This window comes from Triturus cristatus, chromosome 3_2 (assembly GCF_964204655.1).
Source record: "Triturus cristatus chromosome 3_2, aTriCri1.1, whole genome shotgun sequence".
Classification (NCBI taxonomy): domain Eukaryota; kingdom Metazoa; phylum Chordata; class Amphibia; order Caudata; family Salamandridae; genus Triturus; species Triturus cristatus.
In genome coordinates, this window is record NC_140584.1 from 283846826 (window position 1) to 283871027 (window position 24202).

The window sequence follows — 24202 nt, forward strand, 5'->3', positions numbered from 1 at the left end:
AGAGCCTGGGTAAGACGCGTCCGGACCTCCTCCGGACACTGGGGCAGCACGTCCTCCACCGTATCCCACAGGGAATGGGAATAACGGTCCAAGAGACAAGCGGTATTTAAAGACCGCAGGCCCAAACTAAGGGACGAGAACAGTTTCTTGCCAAACTGCTCGAGTCTCTTGGAATCCCGGTCCGGCGGAGCGGTCGGGAAGGAGGATTGGGAAGTAGAGGCCTGGATAACCAGACTCTCGGGGGTGGGGTGTTGGGACAGGAAGCTGGGGTCGCCCGGAGCAGGGCGGTGGCGCCTGGCAACGTTCCTATCCACAGGAGGAACTGTGGAGGGCTTGGACCAGGTGCCCTGCAGAACGTCAGTGAGGGCCTCGTTAAACGGCAGCAGAGGCTCAGTGGAGCTTGCTGAGGTTTGAAGCACCTCAGTGAGGATGTTGGTCCTCACAGCCACGGCAGGCAACTCGAGCCCAAGGGCCTCAGCCGCCTTGCGCAGCACCACAGAAAATGCTGCACCCTCCTCCGAAGCCACGGTCGGAGGAGAAGTGAATCCAGCGTCTGGCGAGGTGTCCAGCCCGCTGGCCTCCCCCAGTTCATCTGCCCAGTCCTGAGAAAGCTGTGACTGAACAGCCAGAGGGTCCTCGAACCCCTCCCAGTCGCCCCCTTCTTCCGATTCCTGATAAACAGGAGGAATGATCGGAACCGGACTGTAGAGATGGTAGGTCTCTAGCGGCGTCGGATGCGGCGTCGGCGGACGCCGTGCCGGCGTCGGGTCCGGATGAGGGCTAAACTGGGGCGTCGGCGTCACAGGCGTCGGCGGCGCCGGTGACGGCGTCGGTGGTTCAGGCGTCGGCGCCGGTGGAGGAGTGACAAGGTCAACCGGCGTCGACTGGGGCCCAGGCATGGGCCCCGCGGGGACCTGCGGCGTCGAGACCGGAGTCGTCGACGGCGCCGGGGCCGGAGCCGCCGGCACGCGAGGTCGCCCAGTCGAGCCCGCGGGGCCCGAAGGCGCGCCAGCGGGCGTCGACGGCGGGGCCAGGCTCCTCATGGCCGAGAGGAAGGCACTGATCTCCGCCGGCGCCGCGTCAGCCCCAGGGACCGGAAGGTATGGGGGCGGACGCGGCACCTGCGGCTCCGCCGGAGCCGCGGGGGTGGAACCACTTGGACCCTCGGCCGAGTCGCGCGACCGGCGAGGGGAGTCCGAAGAGCGATGTCGCCGCTTCGACTTCTTAGAGTGTTTAGACTTACCCGACGACTTGGAGCCCGACGAGCGATGGTGGCGTCGGCTAGGGCTCCGCGAGCGATCCTTGGACCTCCTCCTGGACCGGGATCGCGCACGACGCGGAGCCGAGTGGCGAAGCTCCAGAAGCTTGCGGGACCGCTCCCGCCTAGCCTTCGAAGTCAGGGCCTGACAGTCGTTGCACGACTCCGCGTCGTGGTCGAGGCCTAAGCAGTAGAGGCACCGGCGGTGGTGATCGGTCACCGACATCAGTCGATGACAATCCTCACAAGCCTTGAACCCAGGCATCCTACCGGCACCAGATGTCGACAGACAAGGATCAAAAATGATCAAAAAGATTTAGTCAAAAAAGACTAAAAGGGGTAGCTCTCCCGGATCTGCGCTTACTGGCGCGGAAAAAAGAAGAACTGACGTCAGCGCGCGAGGGCGGCGTCTAAGTACTCCGACGACGTCATCCCGGCGCACGACGCCGACGACGGACGCGGAGCCGCAGACGACGCCTAGCGACGCGCAAGGGGTATTGCTGACGAAAAATCTTCCGGATCCAGTCTGACGCCTGGGGATATTCTAAGGTGAGGAATCTAACTAACGTGTTTCTTTCAGATAAGAGCAACATCCAGAGAAAATCTTTCAAAGGTCAGCTGGTACATCCAAGAACTCAGAACAGCGAAACGAAACAGTAAGCAGTTGGAGAAGAAATGGTGCACCAGATAGGACACCTCCAACAGGGCAGCCTTCAAGACCTCCGTCAACCTCTACTACTGCCTGCTGAGGCCCACAAAAAAAAAAAGACAGCCATTGCTGCATGCATTGAAACATGCGCCTACAACACCAAGGAACTTTTCAACATTGTTAAGTAATTCTCCAACCCGGCTGCCAGTCAAAACAAACACACCCTCATAGGAGCTGATTTGACAACTTCGCCCACTTCTTCCACAACAAGATTATAACTAAATACAGAAATGTCTAACCCCAACCAACCCCAATGGACTTGATCTACAGATACGCCACCACCGTAACCGACACTGACCACCTGGAACATCTTCTCCACCCAGGACACCATCTCCACCATGAAATCCATCCACTCGGGAGCTCCCACAGACCAATGCCCGCACCACATCTTCACCCTCGGAAACTAAAGGATCGGCCAGGAACTCCTCACCCTACTCAACACCTCTATCATCACCTGCAACATTCCCTGATGCCTGAAATCATTGCGAAAGTCAGGCGACAACTCTAAAAACCTTCTGCTGACCCCAGCAAACTCAAAAACTACTGGCCAATGTCTCTGCTCCCATTCCCAGCGAAGGTACTAGAAAAGATCATCAACAATCAACTCATGACACACCTGGAGCAGAACCAGCTACTCATCATCTCCCAATCAGGCTTCCGTAGCAATCATAGCACCAAAACCACCCTGATCGCAGCCACCAACATCCGAACTCTCCTTGACTGAGGAGAAACAACAGCTCTGATCCTCCTTTACCTCTCAGCAGCTTTCGAAACCGCATCCCACCACACACTGATCGAAAGACTCCACCACATCGGCATTCAAGGGGATGCGGTCAGATGGATCACCTTCTTCCTCACCAGAAGAACCCACAGGATCCACCTCCCACCTTTCACCTCTGAACCCAAGGTGATAACCTGTGGTGTCCCCCAGGGCTCATCCCTCAGTCCCACGCTCTTCAACGCATATATGACCTCGCTGGCCTACATGGTCAGATCCCATGGTCTCAACATAATTTCCTACTCAGACGACACCCAACTCATCCTTTCACTCAAAAAGGACCCCATCACCACCAGAACCAACTTACACAGATGCATGACAAACATCGCCAACTGGATGCACAACAACTGCCTGCAGCTAAATACAGACAAGACGGAAGTACTGATCTTTGGCACCAGCAGTAACACATGGAACTACTTCTGGTGGCCATCAGACCTAGGACCCACACTCACTCCCTTCAATCACGCCAGAAACCTTAGATTCGTCATTGACAACAAGTTCACCATGAAATCACAGATCAACGCCATCTCCTCCGCCTGCTTCCTCACTTTTCTCATGCTACGTAGGATCTTCAAGTGGCTACCCCTACACATGAAAAGCACCATGATACAAGCCCTCATCATCAGCCGCCAAGACTACAACAATGCCCTCTAAGTTGGAATCGCCACACACCTCCTACAAAGACTTCAGACCATGCAGAACGCTGCAGCCAGACTCACCCTCAACCTTCAGCGACAAACCCACATCACACCCCACCTCAGGAAACTCCACTGCCTCCCCATACAGAAGAGATGCCCATTCAAGCTGCTGACCCACGCACACAAGTCTCTACACAACCAAGGACATGCCTACATTAACCACTGCCTGAACTTCCACCAATTGTCAAGAAGACTACGCTCTGCCTCCCTTTCACTTGCACATACTCTCTGCATCTACTGAAGTAGAAGTAGACGACACGCCTTCTCCCACATCGCAGCAAAGACCTGGAATAGCATTCTCCTGCAGATCCAGACCATCAACTCACTTCCGGTATTCCCAACGGCCCTGAAGACGTGGATATTCAAATAAGACTCCAGGACCCGCAAGCACCCGGCTCCCGTATCAGGTGATTAGCAATGCGCTTTATAAATCCTAATTGATTGAGACTGATTGATAGAGTGAAGTAGAGTGCAGGGCGTACAGAAGATTCTCAGAGTAGAGTGAGGTTACGTAGAGTGGAGTGGTGCACAGTAGAAGGTAGAGTGCTGTGGCATAGAGTGCAGCAATGTAGAGTAGAGCGCAGTGGTGCAGAGTACAGTGTAGATTGGAGTGTAGTAGAGTGCACTGGCATAGAGTGGAGCGGTATAGAGTACAGTGCATTAGCTTAGAGTACAGTGGCCAAAAGTGCAGCGGTGTAGAGTGGCATAGAGTGCATAGACAAAGTAGAGTGGTACACAATAGAAAGGAGTAGAGTGGAGTAGCGTAAAGTGGAGTGGTGCAGAGTCGAGTGCAGTGGTGTAAAGTGCAGTATGCATGGTGTGGTAGCACACTGCCATTACAGACAACATATCTTCAATTGAAATTACCATTAAATTTGCAGATACATACAGTTTTACTGATAAAAGTACACAACGCACAAATGATAATGTGTGGATAGGTCATCACCTAGTCTATTGATTTGTTTTGATCATATTAAGATATTTGCTACCACCACACTTTAGAATTATCAAAAAATATGTGCTGCATTTGAGCTTCCTGTTTATGAGATATTCTGAAATATCTGCACAGTTCATTTCCAAACATTTAAATTTTGGTGTGTGCTAGAAAAAAATAACATCCTTAAGCCTTCCTCCAGAAAATCCCCAGCAGCCACCATGACTGTCACATTAATCCTCTCACTCTGAAGTCAGAGAAAGAAAGGTAAACACCAAGCTCCCCGAAAGACAGTGCCTGACATTTGACCTCTGTATTTGAATGCACAGCAAATGTGACATGCTAAGAACAAGATTTAAAGGCCTGATTACAGAAATCGAGTACTCTGAAGGATACAGTAAACAAGGGATAGCCCATAGAAGGGAAAAACAAAAGCTGGGCAAATAGAACCCAAGCAAATGTGAGTTACAAACCACAAAACCAATGGTAAGCAATGGGCGGCATACATTCACAGGGAATCTTTCTGAATGTCCCCAAGATGTCTTTAGTGAACCAGACAACTTCGCTGTTGGAGGGGTGCAACCTAAAAAAGGCCGGAATGCTGGCGAAACACCCTCCTGAGCAAGTAATCTTCATTCTGTGCGAAGAGGAAAACGGCACAAGAAATTCTTCTCCTGAGCAGCACTGTCAGGGAGCGGAAATGTAATTACGTTAATGGTAATTACATTTAGTTAATTGCACTGGCTAGCCCAGACCGAGGTCTTCAAATCAACTTTCCCAGCAGGGAAGCCCGTGTTTGGCGAAGCACCCTGACTTCCCTGCTACGGAAGTTGCTTTGAAATCAGAAGTCTGGGCAATGTATTTAACCTAATGCACTTAGCATTACGTTTAATAAGTTGTCAGGCTACTCACAGTCCTTCTAAAAGAAAACTGGGCTTTTTTTCTGCCCAAAGTGCAGCGGTCAGCCAAAATTTCACTATGCGAGCAGAAAAAATCTGGAATTCATGTAAAGCACTCAACCTTCTGGTCGAGTTTGCGCTATATTTACAAACTGCAATAAGAAGTCAAAACAAAGCAACATAAAGAAAGACAAATAAACACTTACTGGCTGATTGTACAAAGTGAAACCAGAAAATCTGGATAAACCACAGCTTCCCTACTTAAATTGAGAGATGTTAGGAAAAAAATATTTTACACCAAAACTTTTTTCTACATTATTGCACATGAAAGCACTTAAAAAAATGTGAGTTCAGACTACGAGTTTTATAAAACTATCACTTTTAATATGTACTTCTCAGTGCAGTTGTATAATGTACCATACTAATGTCAACACTTCCACTAGTTAAAGAAATACACTTTTTTCCGTTTTGAAGAGACTTTATAATATTTTAAGTGACGTCTGCTGCATGATTTACATAGCAAATATTTTCAGGGCTCTTCTTGGGCACATGCTCTAAGATTTGAGCCACCCCCATGGCTCAGCTTGTAGTAAGTTCCCTTTGGGGCCTACTTGGTGCTCCCTTATTTAGCCTAACTGCAAGTTGTAAGCCGCTTTTGCTTTCCACAGCCACACATAAAATGTTTATTTTGTGCCATGATATTATTTTAGAAACACGCTGTACATGTTATTATTATTCAGTTCTTTTTCTTGGGATTCATTTTGACCTTTCGTACAAGGTCGAACAACATGGTGCCCTGTTTTGCTATGACTGGTCAGCAACATCTTCTAACGTTTAGACACAACACAAAGGCACAGCTACTGTTTTCCAAAATGGCACTTTATCATATAAACTGAGACTTGCCTGATGGAAAATAGAGAGGAAGATTCTTGCAGAGGGACAGGTCATGGAACGAGCACCCAACTTTGTGTAAACTGACTTTACACGTACAATGCGAACCACCTAACTATGAGGTATGAGGTCTAGTTGTAATCTCAAAGATCACTGATATATTCCTGTGATCACGTAGTGAGGGTAGGCTTAGACAAATATATCATTCGCCATGATAGGGCGTTTCATTGTATACAGTTTACTCAGTTTTATGTTTTCTAATCTCAGCATAGTTGCTTCAAAATAGAGCACAATAGTTTCAATAAATATTGTAAACTTTCATTGTGTTTTTCTTTTGTTTATTATGAACATGCACGAGTGTGAAGCAAAAGGTGATGATCTGTTTCCATGGTTCCCTTGGGGACTAGAGTGTTGTGTTCTAGGTTACCAATTCACCTGTTACTCTGGGAAGGTTAGGAGGGCAAGTGGGGCACTGTGTGCTAGTTTTATTTTTGCCTATTGGTACTGATGTGGTATGGTGACTAAGTCCCTACGTTCTGACGACCTGTGATCCCAGGCACAGTTCTGTATCCAAACAGAATCCATGCAACAGGCTCTCCCTATTAATTTGTTGGCTCGCCTACCTCTACTCCTTTGTACACTTCCCCACAGAATACTAATTACATGTATGTGAACATTGCTCATGCACAAATGCAGAGAGGCCAAGATTTGGATGAGCACAGTCTGAACACGTATGATGATCCAGTGACAAGCGCTGTCAGAAGCTCGTACTGACTTCACCATCAACTCTAGGGTTTTCAATTGTGCCCTGTCAGAAACAAACATTCATACCATGATTTCATCCATGCCACTCAGTTTACATTGTGTGCGAACAACATACATGCTGCATGGCTTCTCTTCCCGCACTTGTAATGCTCTTCCTTATGTGCTTGATTTTCTCCTCCCTCACCCACTACTTGTTGCTTTCCTCAATCTCTTTTTCCACTGTGCCACACCTGCTGTTTATTTCCCCAATTTTATTTCGTTTTTGGGTAAGTGGTGGGGTGACCAGGCAGCAAATTGCTAGAGGCACCTGCACCTTAAAAAACCCCCAGATCATTTGCAGTATTTATAATTTCTTTTAAAATTTACCGATTCACATCGTTTTAGCAGATAAAAAAAAGTCGCCCACGTCATTTTGTAAGTGTGCATACATAATGATACATGCAAGGATACACATCACAACCCATGCACACACCTACAATTTGACGCAGCTACTGCGGCTGCGCAATCACACCTTTTAATCTTTTTCGGTTTTATTTTTGCCCGTGCTCAGAGCATCTTGCCAATGCTATACAGCATTGTGAAAAAGGTATTGGAAAAGCCTTTAGGTCCCAAAGAAGAGAACTATTGGCTTTGCCAGTTTTGGTTTATGACTGCTGGCACTGATCATTGAGAGGACCCACCCGACTTAAAGTCTGAAAAGTTGTCTTTTATTTTGTTCGATTTCAGGCAGATTACAGTGAGGCTGTAGGAGCTCAGGGGGCTTCTGGGTGACCAGGGAAACTCCAGGAAGTTAGGTGGGATTCTGCTTCATACCAGGGAAACAATATGAAATCTAAGCCCTACTCTTTCTCCCCCTATGTCAGAAGTATAAGCTCGATCTACCATGGACTCTCACCGTTAGGACGGGTACTGCGCGTACGAGTCGCCATGCAACCCAACACCTTCACCTTTAGGGCAGGTCGAATGTTCCAGCTTTGGGGGGCAATCCGTAGGTAACGGCTCACAATTGGAGGGATAAAGTTGTTTGAAGTGGCTTGTTGGCTGTCCGTGTTTCCCTCAAAGACCTGCAAGTGGAGTGGGCATACAGAGGAGGGCATTAGAGGTTTGGCTATGGCGACTTTTCAGACCGACCCACGACTGTGGCACATTCTAGGGAATCCAATTGTGCCGCTTTATCAATGGTAGCAAATTATTATAACAATACAAGCAATTCTTAAACACCTTTTTTCGCGGATTGTGCAGACACCTCTGGGTTACAGGGCCCTTCTGTTTATGTGCTATTTGACAAATACAATTTGTTTTTAAAAAAACAATCAGCTTTTTCGACAAAGATTATGTTGTCTCTGGGGACTCAGCCTGATCCTTTCTTGATGCCTACAGCTATTGAGAGCCCCCAGCCGGTTGGAAAATGCCTGACTATCCAGTACTGCCCCATCTGGCATGAATGCAACTTTATCCTACTATGACTTTGAGTTTCCCACAATTCACTGGTATTTGTAGATGTGAGATGAGTAGATCTTTTCCCATCACCCATTTTCCCAACCGAGGACGCCATCTATATATACAAAAGGAATAATCAGCAATTTTCTCACCATAGCCTCGACGGATCCAGAGTGAGCCTGCTTCAGTAAAACTAGGCTACAGACGCCTCTCTTACAACCATTTTGAAGTACCCAGAATGCACCTACCACTTTAGAACGAGAATAAAGTGTCCAGTTTCCCACCATCACATTGATTTACCTACAATGCATGTTCTTCCATATACATTGGCTTAATTGGTCATTATCTCACCATTACCTTGACTTACCCAGCATGCAACTGCCTCAGTAGGAATAGGATAAAATAACAAACCCCAATCCCACCATGAATCTTTTTCTTGCACATAATGCATCTGCCTTTGTACACATGGGGTATAAAGACAATTTTATCACCATCCACCTAGATTTCCTAGAATGCATCTGTCTTTGCAGAAATCCTGGTTTATTTCTGGAGCACTCTACGCCCTTTTGGTTCCAGCTTACCTTCTCCTCAGTACCACTGCTCGGCTTGTACATTTTCCAGGTTTTTCCATCTCGGCTAGACAGAACTTTATAAGTTAGAGTGTAGAAATTGTACCCACTATCGGGTGAACCCCTGGTCACGATCCCTGGTAAATAATAATAAAGAGGGGTAAATACAGAGAAGAACAGTGAGTGACGGTATTACAGTTTCAGAATAAGACATTTTTCCAAAACAGCAATGGATTCATTCAAGCAGAGCAGCAGTACACCTCCATTTGCCAAACAAATTGTATTGTGTTGGATTGTAATTCCAATTATATAGTGCTTACTATCCCTGACAAGCAGCTGAAGCACTATCTGAGCTGGTAACACGTTACTATGGAGACCCCATGGTTAGAAGTTAGTACAGTGACTTATTATTAAATATATTTTAGTAAAGCGAAGGAATGAGCTATTCAGACGAGATCCCTCACATGCATTATTCTATTATTCATGTGGCAAACGTTTGGTGATTTTAGTATTATGGTCTGGACCAGAGTCTGGTGTTGTGTTGAGGCTACGGTTCTTTGTGAAGAGGAGTTAGATTAGAATTCTATTAAAGTTAGGGGTTGCATAGTAAAGGTAGAAGATACGTGGGACTATATAATTACATTGTGAAGCTAATATTCAAACTTAGCGCAGAGGATTTGGGAAATGTGCATATGAGTTAGATGATTTGGGTGAGATTGTTAGATTGGTTATGATCAAAGGGGCAACATACATAGAGTCAAACGACCCTTTTAACAAATGAGAATATATAGGATTGGAGCAGGTATGATGACCGCAAGCAGTAGAGGGCATAAAAAGGGAAGTAATCTGAGGGACAGAGCATGTTGGGGGAGGAAGCTACTAAAGAGGTATCTGGTGATTTCTTCACACAAGGTCGAAGGTGGTTTGTCAGCATTGAGGGTTCACGTGTGCCCTTGTGTGACTTCCATGAGGTGTAGGGGCATCTCTCATTATGTAAGCTACTTGTTTTTGCACTTGTGGTCTGTTGAGTAATCCAGATGTTAGTCTTTGCAGCGGCTCTTGTATTTACACAGAGGTCTTGAGTTCCGTCCCAGTTTTCCATGTTGGCGAAACAGCCTCTTTGACCTGTGTCTGAGGTCCAGGTAGTTTTCCGGGACTTACGTTGGCTGGGGAGAAGATTCCATACACATTGGTGGTATGATATCTAGTGATGATGTTAGGCAGGAAACCCTTGACCAGTCTTCTGAGCCTCAGGTGATTCTCACTGGCTCTTATTGTTACCTGCACGACTTCCAGCCAGTGCAGGTACCAGGTGCAGCCGGTGCGGAGAAACTAGTCCAGCCGATGTTTTTTTGCTGGAATTATTAGCCAACCTTGGGGTCCATAGGTTGAAAGTATTTTTTCGCTATACAAATCAACAGAACTTAACAGTACCTTGCCCAGGGGAGCACACGCACTGTGTACTTTGTTCAGTCTTGTCGGGCACACTTCTAGGGTACACTCTGCAGCTGCTTTCACGCCATGTTCCTTCTGTTCCTCACTAGTTAAATAGGCCGGTACTGACAGGTATTAAATGCCGGCACTTCTGGATTTTCCACTTTGCAGTAGTGGAAGTTCCTTTTAAGCATGGCGAGTACCGGTACACAGACGGACAACATGGCTGGCCCAACCTAGATAGGTCTACCAGTGCAGGACAGGTGCTGCTCTACTGCTGAAGAGCTTCTAAGCGCACTGAGCCTCTGTGTAACCTTATGCAGATTTACCGCGGACCTCTTCAACAATGTTCAGATTAAATCCCCCAAACTGCCAGGGGTTGGAGAGGGCCAGCATCACGCAGAGATTAACAGTGTAGGGTCTAACACACTATCCGCCTCGTGCCAGGCAGAGTGCCCTGATGAACAACTGACGAGTGCGCATCTCCAACCTGGGCCTGGTCACAAAGGAAGCAGGTGCAACTCCAAAAGGCACAATAAAGCCTTCCTGGTCAGCCAGAATGTATTTTTCATGAAATAGAAACAGGTCATCTGTCAGCAAGAATGTACTTTTGCGTAAAATATAACTGCATCGAATGTACTGAATGTTGTGCGTGAGCAGCTGAGTACCAGTCCATACATGAGGTGAGTGAGTGCGTTTGTGTCCAGTTCCCACCGCTAGGGAAATGCTGCCAGCGTCCCGATATGTTGCGCATTCCCAACTGCTTTTAAGTGTGAATAGCAAACACAACAAGATGATGGGTACAGAGTGATGAAACTTTTCTGCCACTCACACCCAGTCACAGATCATATGGCTGGATCCAAACTGGGGTGGCATAGTGAGCAAAAGAACGATGGATTAAACCCAGATCTGTGACTGGGGTGAGTGGTTGAAAAGTTTCAGCGCTCTGTCCATCATCATCTAGTGTTTGCTTTGTTCGCCCTAAGTGCCAAGGGTATGCCCAGACGCGGGTGACTGGCTCGCTATGCCACTGGTCAAGCTAGCCTGGCTGATGAGGGGTGAAACCCTGAAACCTGTCCAAGGATGCTTGTTTCTGGTCCAGGGAGGACCTGGCCTGACAGCTTGGGCTGGACTGTTCCCACAAGGAACAGGGTCAAGACTGATTTGCACATAGCTTGGTTTGAACTGAGGTGGCGAAGTGAGCAAAAGAATGATGGATTAAACCCAGATCTGTGACTGGGGTGAGTGATTGAAAAGTTTTAGCACTCCGTCCATCATCTTGTGTTTGCTATGTTCGCCCTAAGTGGGCAAGGGTATGTCCAGACGTTGGGTGCCACTGGTCTCAAGCTAACCTGGCTAATGAGGGGTGAAACCCCGAAACCTGTCCCAGGATGCTTGTTTCCGGTGCAGGGAGGACCTGGCCTGGCAGTTTGGGGAGGACTGTTCCCAAGAGGAGCAGGGTCAAGACTTATTTGCATATGGCTGGGTCCAAACTGGGTTGGCATAGCGAGCAAAAGAACGATGGATTAAACCAAAATCTCTTGACTGGGGGTGAGTGGTTGAAAAGTTTCAGCACTCTGTCCATCATCTTGTTGTGTTTGCTTGGTTAATTTGTGAATGACCTGTAAAAACATGTGTGAATGACCTGTAAACACAAAATGGACCCCCCGCTACCATATTTTATTCACCAGCTGCCGGGAGGGCGACAAGTTTCTTTATGCCCAGGGCGCGATCGGGGCTAGGGTGGCTCTGGGTGAGTGTGTGCGTTTGTGTCCCATAACCACCACTATTGAAATGCTACCAGCGTTCCCCCATAATCCCGCATTCAGCTCTGTAAACCCCACATCAGCACTCCGCAGACAACCTATAGAGAGAAGGAAGCAGAGGCGACGGGCGGGAAAGGTGGAGTTGCTTGGTGGTGGCTGGGAACGGACAATCTTGGCGCCATCACAATGGGGAAGAGTTTTCGCACTGCAGATCAGGATTCAACGGTGCGGGAGTTGCTATCAGTGACCATGAACCTTTTAAAGAAGCATCTAGAAGGAAAACAGCCGAAGCACTTTTACCACGGAGTGAGCTAAAGAAAGATGATGGATTAAACCCAGATCAGTTGACTGGGGGTGAGTGCTTGCAGTGTTCGGCACTCCGTCTGTCATCCCCTTTGGTTTTGCTTTGTTCGGCCTAAGTTGGCAGGGTATGCCCAGACGTGGGTCCCTTGCTCACTTTGCCACTGGATTCAAGCTAGCCTGGCTGATGACGGCTGATTAGCCAGAAACCGGCCCCAGGATGCTCGTTTCCGGTCCAGGGAAGACATGGTTTGGCAGTTTGAGCTGGACTGTTCCCATGAGGCACAGGGTCAGACTGATTTGCATATGGCCATGTCTGAACTGGGGTGGCAGAGTGAGCAAAAGAATGATGATGGATTAAACCCAGATCAGTTGACTGGGGGTGAGTGCTTGCGGTGTTCGGCACTCCGTCCGTCATCCCCTTTGGTTTTGCACTTCTACCACAGCCAGCAACATCAGAGCCCTCCTGGACAGGGAGCTCTTTCAATGCTTAATTTGTGTCAGTGGTACCAAGCGGTGGGCACCAGCCCTCATTTTTGGGTCCCAGATTTATTTTTCTATCATCAAACTTTGATCCCGAGCAACAGAGAAAAAGGCAGAAAAAGGAGAAAAAACGAATAGGATAAATGTAGTAAAAAAGTGAAATGGAAAAGGCAAGGAGAAAAACTAGTCCCACAAAAGTGAGATAAAGAGACAGGAAGTGAAAAGTGGTAGAAGCAAGGGGCATGAGATGGAATTAGGACTGAGCAGTTTTGGTGTGTCACAATGCCCACATTCAGCAAGGCCAGCGTTAACAACTCTGGGTGTCTGCATTTACTTTTTTTTCCAACCTGAGAACTGGTTTTCATTAACACCTTACGTAATTCAAGCATCACAATGTTCCTTCAACACACCAAGGATCCTAAGCTACACCTTCCCTTTCCTGGGGTTTCTTTAATTGGTGCAGGCTATCAATAAACCTATTTAATCTTACGCTTGCTTACCGGAAAGTACTAGCTCCCAAGGACAGGTCCAGCCCAGCCGAGGTATGATTTGACGAAGTGCAGTCCCATCAACTGTTCCCTTCTCTGCCAGACAAACACACCCACGTGCAAGTTCAGAACACCTCGCATGCCCTCATTCAAAACATTTATCCCACCCCACACAGGTGCACAGCAAACAAACACTACCAATGATGCAAGCAAGTGCCAGCTTGCACCAAAACAAACACCGACAGTCAGCACAGCACTACGCACGATCTACGCAGACGCCAAACAATACAAATAGAGTACCCCAGACATGACCCCTGGCAACTACTTCTATTTCAGTCACACGAGCAGGGCCAGCTTTAGGTATGTGGGTGAGCTTCGCCCAGGGTGGCAATTGGCAGAGGGACGCATCGAATTGTCTGCATTAGGATCATGGAGACAGCAGGGTCTCTCTCACTTGGCTCAGGTGAATCAGTTCATGGTGCTTTTAATCATTGTTTAACATGGCACTTATACTGTTTTTAGGTCTGGTCATAACCAGCACATGCACTGTTTCTTGGGAGGCATTTTGTTAGCTTACCAGGGGGCTTAGAGCCCACCCACTGCTTAACATTGGTTGGCTTCATCGTTACTCATTTCCTTGCTTCTCTTTAGTCAACACACGCCAACTTCACTTCCACTTTGTGTGACTGTCCATCTTCCGGAGCATGACCCAAGTACTGCTTCCTTTCAGGGCCCAATGCCCTTCCACTGCTCATGCACTTTCTGAAGAAGTTTGTTTCACTTATAGCACTCAATAAGAATGCAAGTGCTAGCAGGCCGTCTCCCTCCCAAATCATATGCTCCGCGTTGCTGTTTTTCCGACGTTGCTTGCCCTGTCGCTGTTGCCTCATTGTTTCTTGCCCTGTTGTTGTTTCCCTGTCCTTGATTTCCTGGTTGTTGATTCCCTAGTAGCTGCCTTCTGCTGCTCAACTATTTAGCTTTGTCAATGTTTTTTTAAGCCATGTTGTACAGAATTTTTTAGGCCACGTCGAAAGAAAAAAAAGCCATGCTGCACAGCAGCAGCACTGCTGTGCAACATAGTTAAAAAACATTGATGAAGACAACAGATCTTGCATAGGCTTTTTACTATGCCACAGACATTTTGAAAAAGCCCTTTTCTCCTTTGAAAGGGCTGTTGATTGTAACAACAGATGTTATGTTCTTTTATTGCTACAACAGAAGTTATCTGCTTCCTAATGTATTTTCATTAAGACATGGACATGAGTGCAATTGTTTTTTTATGTGATAGGGTTTTTTTTTTTTGCCAAATGTAATTTTTTCACACATGGGGAGATTAACTGATTTGCTCAGTATTATAGGGGTGTTGTGCAGAGACCAAACAAGTACTGGCAAAGCCAATAGGTCACGCCTTTATGACAACTGGCTCTTCCATTTCCTTTTGCTCAAGCTGTACAGCATGGGCATTGCCAACTTTGGGAATGATTTGTAGCCATGCTGTATAGCAGTGGGACTACAGCACAGCAGCTGCATCATAGCACTTTTTAGGTCGCAGCCTAGGTTTGCTAAACACATCTTGGGGACATTCATAAAGTTGACTTACAAATGCATTCCACCCGGTGCTTACCATTGGCTTTGTGGTTTGTAACTCACATTTTCTGGCTTTCTATTTGCTAGCATTATTTGATTTAGGCTGTCCAGCTTGAGTTAGTTCCCCCCGTTGCCCAAACCTTGTTTACTGTATTCTTCCTCAAACTCGCTTTCTGTAAACAGGCCTTTAAATCTTGTCACATTTGCTGAACATTCAAAGACGGAGGTCAAATATCAGGGTGTGTCTTCCAGGGAGCTTGGTGTTTATTTTCCTTACTCGGACTTCAAAGTGAGAGGATTTATGTGACAATCATGCGGACTAGTGGGGGTCTGCTTGAGGAAGGCTGTACAGATGTTCTTTTTTTTCCTAGCACACAACAAAATGTAAATGTCTGTAAATTAACTGTGCAGACGATCAAATTAAAATATAAGGTGATGACATCTGCACACATTATCGTTTGGCGCTGTATAGTTTTATCAGTAAAACTGTAAGTAAGTACAAATGTAATGGTCATTTCAATTGAAGATGTGTTGTTTGTAATGGCAGTATGCTACCATACCATGCGTACTCCATGTTACCCAACTTCACTCTACTCTGCCCCACTCTAGGGCACTTTACTCTGCACCACCCCACACTGCGTCACTACACACTTCTCTGCACCACTCCACTCACTGCCTCTATACTCTACAGTCCACTCTACGCCAATGCACTCTACCCCCACACTACTCTACTATTCACACTGCATTCTTTGACAGTGCAATCTACACCACTTCGCACCACTCCACTCTATGCCACCCTACTCTGCAACACTGCACTCTGCCACTGCACTCTATGCCAATGCACTCTACACCACTTTCCTCAAAACCAATGCACTATACACCAATCTACTCTGCACCAAGTCACTCTATGCCATTATTCTCTATGCCGCTCTATTCCATGCTGCGTCACTGCACCCTACACCACTCTACTCTATGCCACGGCACTCTACGCCACTCCTCTGCACAAATGCACTCTACGCTACTCTACACCAGTGCACTCTTCTACAGTATACTCTGCAGCAAAGTACTCTCTGCCACCTATGTTCCCTGTAGGGCACACGCATGCATGACCGGAAACCAACTTCCTGGGAACGGACGTGGGTTCCTTGCTCGCTGTGCCACTGGATTCAACCTAGCCTGGCTGATGAGGGGTGATGCCCCGAAACCGGTCCCAGGATGCTTGTTTCCGGTTTAAGGACGACCCAGCCTGGCAGTTTGTGCTGGACTGTTCCCATGAGGAATAGGGTCAAGACTAATTTCCATGTGGCTGGATCCAAACTGGGGTGGCATAGCGAGCAAAAGAACGATGGATTAAAACCAGATCTCTTGACTGCGGGTGAGTGATTGAAAAGTTTCAGCACTCCATCCATCAGCTTGTTGTGCTTGCTATTACACAGGATGAACAACAGACAAAAACCTCTCTATAGAAGTTCAGTAGTTTTCACAGTGTCTGGCAGGACCAACATACGTGTTGCTCTGTGTGGACTGCATATTAGGGTGCATGTTCTTTCAATCCTGGCAGACTAAACTCCAAGGCCACTGACATATGGTCTCCCTCTGTTGAAGCTTGTCTGGGCGGGTGATACAGGTTCGCAATGCGCAATACATTTAAGGTCAGTTTGATGTTAGATACTTTTCTATCACTTGAAGCCTTCAGCTTAGAAACGCTTTACCGTGTCTTCACATATGGCCAATGTCTTGCAAAATATGTCAGAGTTCAGCTTTGGCTTTTACTGCGCAAAGAGCTCTAGTGAGCATTTTTTGTTTTTCCAATACTCAAATAGTCACGTTTTATTTTAAGCACTACAACACTCCAGTGAGAAACTTAGTTATGTTCTTCTTATGTTGATGAAACACTGCACAGATTTATTTTAAATTGTGTTACACTCTCATGAAAAATGCTAAAGCAATTAAAGAGGGGGAGTTTCAAAATCTGTGAACATCACATTTGTGTTTTTTCACCCAAAAGCGTGAGGCGGTTCACTTAGCAGCAGGCCAAAAGTAGATTTTAAGAGGAACATGACCCCTGTAATGACGCTAAATTAAATTAGGGCACTTGGGGTGCATTCTCTCACTGATATTTGTACGGAAAATGGTATAGTTAGCAAGGTGATTTTGAAGCTTTTTAATTATTAGTATTGTTTTATTGGAAGATTACGTATTTTTTTTAAATGCGTGTATTAAAGCACATACAATCACATTTCCACACCCTAACTTAAGTTTGGGGGTGTGGAAATTTGCAAAGTCGACGTACACAACTTTGTGTGTTTTAAAAACATGTCAAGCTTACTGCAACAATGGTGAAAACGAAATTAAATTTAAATGCAATTTTCCAAGGGCAGTGAATGGGAAGGTTCCATTTGATCAAAAGTACCAGCCTAAACGGGATGGACTTTATATAGGTGCATTTTAGCCATCATAGTAACAGAGCACAGATTGTGCTGATGATGCAGTACAGAAGGAGACCAGCCCCGGCAAGGCAGGAAGCCATGGTACAGGGTAGAAGAATAAGGGAGCCTTGGATGGGGCCATTTGCTGAGAACACTAATTCCATCTCCAGTCACAGGAGCTGTAGCTGGCCAGGCAGCGGCCCTGCCCCTAAGGCTTTGCTGGCGATTGGTGAATTAAAAGTTTGCATCTAGGATCATGCTCTGTGATGACCTTGCTCAATGATTCTGCTTCTGTACTGCCTCCCATTTGTCTTCTGGAGAGGACTCAACTGTCTAGAATTACAGGTAAAAGACAAGGAATGAATTATGTGCCAGCTGAGTTACCATTATCAATGAGGCCATTGTCCCAAACCATGGGTGAGATACAATTCTGGTTTGCTTGCCGAGGAGGCACGCCAAATTTAAATTTACGTGCAGATGAAATATTTATTATGTACATTTATGAACAAACTTAACTAAACAGACCGACCCATAAGGACAATGTCAGGCACCACAGTTCCTGTGATGCGGTAAATAATTTGCATGCATTTTAAACTTCAATCTTTACGGACGGATTCACTGGATTTTTTAACATTGATCCCTTAGCACCCCACTTTCCTTACTGCCTTGTTGTAGGCAGTCTGGTGGGATCCATGAACTACTTTCCGAGCCATTTGTTCTGCACGTGCCCGTCCCACCCATACGGAGAAAACAAACCATAAATGTGTTTCGGATAAATGTCTTTGTTGACTTGCAAACCTTTCTCCCACAAGTACTGAACTTGTTAACATAGTGAGTATAAAGCTCATGTTCTGGAGGTTAATTACATACGAAAATATATATTATTGTGATAGGTGAGGTTTAGAGAGGACAATACAATATCAGCCACATTCACATACTGTATTATTCATGTTGTCATGGAGCTGGGTGAGCATACATGCCAACATTATAGAACAGGAAAGTGCGAGATTTTGAAAAAATTGGGGGACTGTGTTTCCCCGTTGACTTCTATTGAAACGGAGGCAACTTTAGGCAGGTAACAGCTAAACTAAAGGCATTTTTTGGTTTTAAAAAACAGGGTCTCCCATCTGAATCGGGTCTATTGGCATATATGGGTGAGTGAAAATGCCCATTTCAGTTTCAAACATTACTTTGGAGAAGTTTATGTAACAGATGTTGGTGCTTGCACAATTGCTTGGAAATTTGTTGCATGTCTTCAGTGCACATAGCTTTGGCTGCAGCGCACAGAAACTTAACTGCCGCACACAGAGGAAATAAATTGGAGTTAACGTTGTCTGCCACTCTACTTTATGCCACTCTATGCCACTGAACTCTATGCCACTCTAATCTTCTCTGCACCACTGCACTCCACGACACTCCACTCCACTCCACTCCACTCCACTCCACTCCACCCTATACCACTGCATTCTATGACACTTCACTCTACACTGAAACAATCTACTCTGCCACTGCAGTCTACGCCATTCTATTGCACTCTGTGCCACTCCGCTCCAAGCCATACCACGCCACTGCACTCTACGCCACTTTACTCAAAACCAATACACTCTATACCACTGCAGTCTATACCAGTCTACTCTGCGTGACTGCACTGTATAGCACCACTGCACTGTACACCACTATAATCTACGCCATTGCACACTACGCCACTCTACACCATTGCACTCTGTGTCACTTTACTCTGCACCACTGTACTCCACACCACTGCACTCTCTGCCACTGAACAATCTGCCACTGAACTCTATGGCACTCTACTCTGCACCACTCAACACAACTCTTCTGCAGTCTACGCCAATGCCACTTTAAGCACTACTGCACTCTATGCCACTTCACTCTACGCCTCTCTACTCTATATCACTCACCTCAATGCCAGTGCCCTCTACCCCACTTTACTACGCACCACTGTACTCTTCGCCACTGCACTCTACACCACTCCACTCTGCAACACTGCACTCTACGTCACTACTCTATACCACCCCACTCTACCCTGCACCACTCCACTCTACGCCATTTCACTCTGCTCTGAAACAATCTACTTTACACCACTGTGCTCTATGCCACTGTACTCTACGCCACTGCACTCTATGCTATGCCGTTGTACTAACCACTGCACTGTACGCCAATGCTCTCTACACAACTTTACTCAAAACCTATGCACCTTCTGCCACTGCACCTACGCCAACTACTTTGTACCCCTGCATTTTATGCCACTATACTATGCCACTGCACTCTATGCCGCATCACACTAAGTCACTCTATACCACTTCACTCTACGCCACTCTATTTTACTTTGAACCACTGTACTTTATGTCATTGCTCTCGGCACCACTCTACCCTGTGCAATTCTACTCTGCACGACTTTACGACCCTGCACTCTGAAACTCTACTCTGCAAGACTGGACTCTATGCCACTGCACTCTATGCCACTGCACTCTACTCTGTGCCACTCTACTTCACTCCACTCTACCATGTACCACTCCACTCTATACCACTTCACTCTACGCCACTCTATTCCACTCAGCGCCACTACTCCACTCTATGCCATTGCACTCTACCGCACTGCAATCTACTCTGCACCACTCCACGCCACTGTACTCAATGCTACTCCAAGTCATTGCACTCTACACCAATCTACTCTGCACCACTGTACTTTACGCCACTTCACTCTAGGCCACTCTACTACACTACACTCTATGACACTCCACTCCACGATACTCCACTCTATGATGCTCTACTCCATTAAACTCTGCTCCACTGACACTCTACTCCACGTCACTCCACTCTAGAGCACTCTTCTCCACTCTAGGCCATTCTACAACACTACTCCACTCTACGAATCTCTACGCAACTCCCTCTATGCCACTACATGCCACTTTACTCCACTCTATTCTATGACACACTACTCCACTACACTCTATTCCACTCTACTCTATGCCACTCCATTCTATGACAATCTACTCTGCTATTACACCACTCTACACAACACCCTTTATGCCATTCCACTCTGCTCTACACCACTCCACAACACTCTATGCCACTCCGCTCTATGACACTCTACTCTATGCCACTCTACTCTACACCACTCTACTTCCTCCACAACATTGTACACTACTCCATGACACTCCACTTAATCAATCAATCAATCACTGTACTTGTAAAGCGCACTACTTACCCGTGAGGGTCTCAAAGCGCTGAGGAGTGGGGGGGGGGGGGGGTGCCGCTACTGCTTGAAGAGCCAGGTCTCGAGGAGTCTTCTGAAGGAGAGTAGGTCTTGGGTCTGTCGTAGGTGGGTTAGGAGGGTGTTCCAGGTTTTGGCAGCGAGGTAAGAGAAGAATCTGCCGCCGGCGGTCGTACGTTGGATGCGGGGTACATCTGCGAGGGCGAGGCTGGCGGAGCGGAGATGGCGGGTGGGGGTGTAGAAGCTGAGTCTGCTGTTCAGGTAGGCTGGTCCGGCGTTGTGGAGTGCTTTGTGTGCGTGGGTGAGGAGCTTGAAGGTGATCCTCTTGTTGATGGGGAGCCAGGGCAGGTCGCTTAGGAGGGGGTGATGTGGCTGCGGCGGGGGGCGTTGACGATCAGTCGGGCGGAGGCGTTTTGGATGCGTTGTAGCCGCCGTTGGAGTTTGGCTGGGATTCCTGCGTAGAGTGCGTTGCCGTCATCCAGTCTGCTGCTGACGAGGGCCTGTGTCACTGTTCTTCTTGTTTCGGTCGGGATCCATTTGTAGATCCGGCGGAGCAAGCGTAGGGTGTTGTAGCAGGAGGAGGAGACGGCATTGACTTGCTTGGACATGGAGAGGGAGGAGTCGAGGATGAATCCTAGGTTGCGTGCGTGGTCGGTTGGTGTCGGTGCTGTCCCTAGAGCGGTCGGCCACCCGGAGTCGTCCCAGGCTGAGGGGGTGGGTCCGAGGATGAGGACCTCCGTCTTGTCCGAGTTCAGTTTCAGACGGCTGCTCCTCATCCAGTCGGCGATGGCCTTCATGCCCTCGCGAATGTTGGATTTGGCGGTGTGGGGGTCCTTGGTGAGGGAGAGGATGAGCTGGGTATCGTCGGCGTAGGAGATGATGTTGAGGTTGTGGTGGTGGGCCACTTGTGCGAGGGGGGCCCTGTAGATGTTGAACCGCGTCGGGCTGAGGGATGAGCCCTGGGGGACGCCGCAGATGATGTCGGTGGCTTTAGACCGGAGAGGTGGGAGGCGGACGCTCTGGGTTCTGCCAGAGAGGAAGGACGTGGTCCAGTCAAGGGCCTTCTCTTGGATTCCGGCTTCTTGGAGGCATGTCTTTAGGGTGCGGTGGCAGACCGTGTCGAATGCGGCTGACAGGTCCAGGAGGATGAGGGCTGAAGTTTCGCCGTTGTCCAGTTGGCGTCTGATGTCGTCTGTGGCGGCGATGAGGGCTGTCTCGGTGCTGTGGTTTCGTCTGAATCCGGATTGGGACGGGTCCAGGATGTTTGTTTTTTTTAAACGCACTTTATTGAGATTTTATACAAACATCCACATATCCGCACACAATATTTATCAGCATAATCCCTGAGGAGCAATCAACAACCCCCCACCAATTACACAGTGCATAGTACAAGGATATATAAGTCGTTCCAGAGCTGTGTGTCAAATAAACCAAAAATCTCCCCAACTAAAACCTACCTCCAACCACCATGAAAAATATGAAGTCCCTCCCCCTCCCTCAGTCCCCACCAGCAACGCAGGTATCCGTCTCTGTCCTCATGCATCCCACACGCCGAGAAATAACTATGTGTTAAGCTGTGTGATGATCCCTGCTTGTTCCGGGGCTATCTCCCCATCCAAGGCCTGCCCTTCGCTATCATCCTGTGGCTCATAATCTCGTAGTGCCTGTACTAGCGCCTCCCATGTAGCCGCCGCCTCTAGCGCCTTATCATCGTTACGCCTGCGCGCCATCTGATAGCGCAGTGCGCCCTCACTGGTGGCCCATTTGAGAAATTCACCCTTCCATCTTTTACTGGTGGGACCCACTGTCACTTTCCAACGTTTCGTAATTTCTCGCTTTGATAATATAAGTCCCATATCTATGAACTTACTCGTAATCTTATTCTTGGGCATGTGGGGGAACCAGTGCAGTATACTAACGGCCATATCAAACATCAGCCGCCTCTCTGTCACCTCATTCAGGGTATCCCCCACCTCCTTCCAGTAGAGACCCATCGCTGGGCAAGACCACAACATATGCTTCAGTTCCACCCCCACTCTCGTACATCTGGGACATGCCGCCTCTTGGACCTTAAAGTATTTCTGTATTCTCCCAGGTGTCAAATATACTCTGTGGAGGACATAAAAGTGTATTCGCTGAAACCTTGCATTCCTCGTGCTCTTCCAGGCCCGTCGCACGATCTGAGCCCAGGCCGCCTCAGGGATATCTTTACCTAGATCAGTTTCCCATTTCCCCTGCAATTCCGCCAGAGGCGGCAGGTTCTCAAGGAGCATTCTGGAGTAGAGGCACGTGACCGCTTTGATGGTCCCTGCCGCCATCATGGTGTACTGGCAGGCCATCGACAACTTTGGCTCCATCAGCCCCTCCCTCCAGTGTGCCTGTATTGCTCGTGTCTGCGCTGCGTGCAACAAGAAGCTCCCCCTTGGCAAATCAAATTTCTCCTGGAGAGTGTGGAATTGTAGCAGAATCCTGTCTCCATACAGATCCCCCACTACCTGCAGTCCCGCTTCTTCCCAGAGCTGTAATGGCGACCAATCTCCGCCGTGCGGTAATGCCGTCAACATCCCTAGTGGTATCTCTGGCGCATACGGATGTAACACTCCCGCCCTGCGCGGAGACCGATTCCAGCAAAGTTTGAAAGTCATCTCCTCTGTGAGGAGGTCCCTAGGATCCAGTTTCTGCTGCAAGGCGATGTAGGAAAGGACGTGGCGCGGCGTTCCCCTCTCCCTCCCGGCTTCCGGACCTTGGAATACTCGCGCTACATTTTGGGTGTAAATCTGCAATTGAGCCGCTATATAGTATAGTTCAAAGTCTGGGACCGCCAGTCCGCCTTCTACCTTGGGTCGTATAAACGTTGCCTGCGCTACTCTACGCCTACCCACGCACCAAAGAAAAGATACCACCATTGATTTCAGTAATCTAAATGTGGAGCTGGGGATCCACACCGGCAACGTCCTAAAATAATATAATAACCGAGGTAGAGCCACCATTTTCAAAAGGGATATGCGGCCTGTCACGGACAACAGAAGGGTGGCCCAAAAGGCCATGCTCCCTCTCAGCGCTCTCACACTGCGGCCCACATTCCCTTCCAGCGTGTCCGCCATCGTGTGATAGATGTGGACGCCTAGGTAGTTCAGGCAGTTAGGTTCCCATTGCATCGCACGAGTCATGGCCGGTCTAGGTTCTCCTCGTCTCACCGGGAATAAGCATGTCTTAGACCAATTAACCCTCAGGCCCGAAACATCTCCAAAAACGGAGAGTAAACTCTCCGCTCCTGCCAGTGCTCCATCGGCGTCTTCGAGAAATAATAATAAGTCATCTGCATAAAGCGAGATATGGTTGACCTGTTCGAATCTTAGCCGCGAGGGGCTCCACCGCCAAGGCGAACAATAATGGGGAGAGCGGGCAGCCTTGCCTCGTCCCCCCTTCCACTGGATACGTCGGTGATATCAAGGAGCCCGCTCTCACTCTAGCCACAGCCGAAGTGTATAGCACTGATGTCAATTGTAGGAAGCCCTCTCCCAAGCGAAACTGTCGCA

The 24202-nt window shown here is 47.9% G+C and overlaps 1 protein-coding gene across 1 annotated transcript in view; it reads right to left on the reverse strand.

Moving 5' to 3' along the window:
• LOC146857157 (discoidin, CUB and LCCL domain-containing protein 1-like) overlaps positions 1 to 24202 on the reverse strand; it is a 231141-nt gene that overhangs the window by 44966 nt on the left and 161973 nt on the right. Inside the window, exons 9-10 of the mRNA XM_085647637.1 lie at positions 8954 to 9078; positions 7828 to 7996 (exon numbers count right to left, since the gene is read on the reverse strand). Of these exons, the coding sequence (XP_085503763.1) occupies positions 7828 to 7996; positions 8954 to 9078 (294 nt within the window). The remainder of the gene's footprint in view (positions 1 to 7827; positions 7997 to 8953; positions 9079 to 24202) is intronic.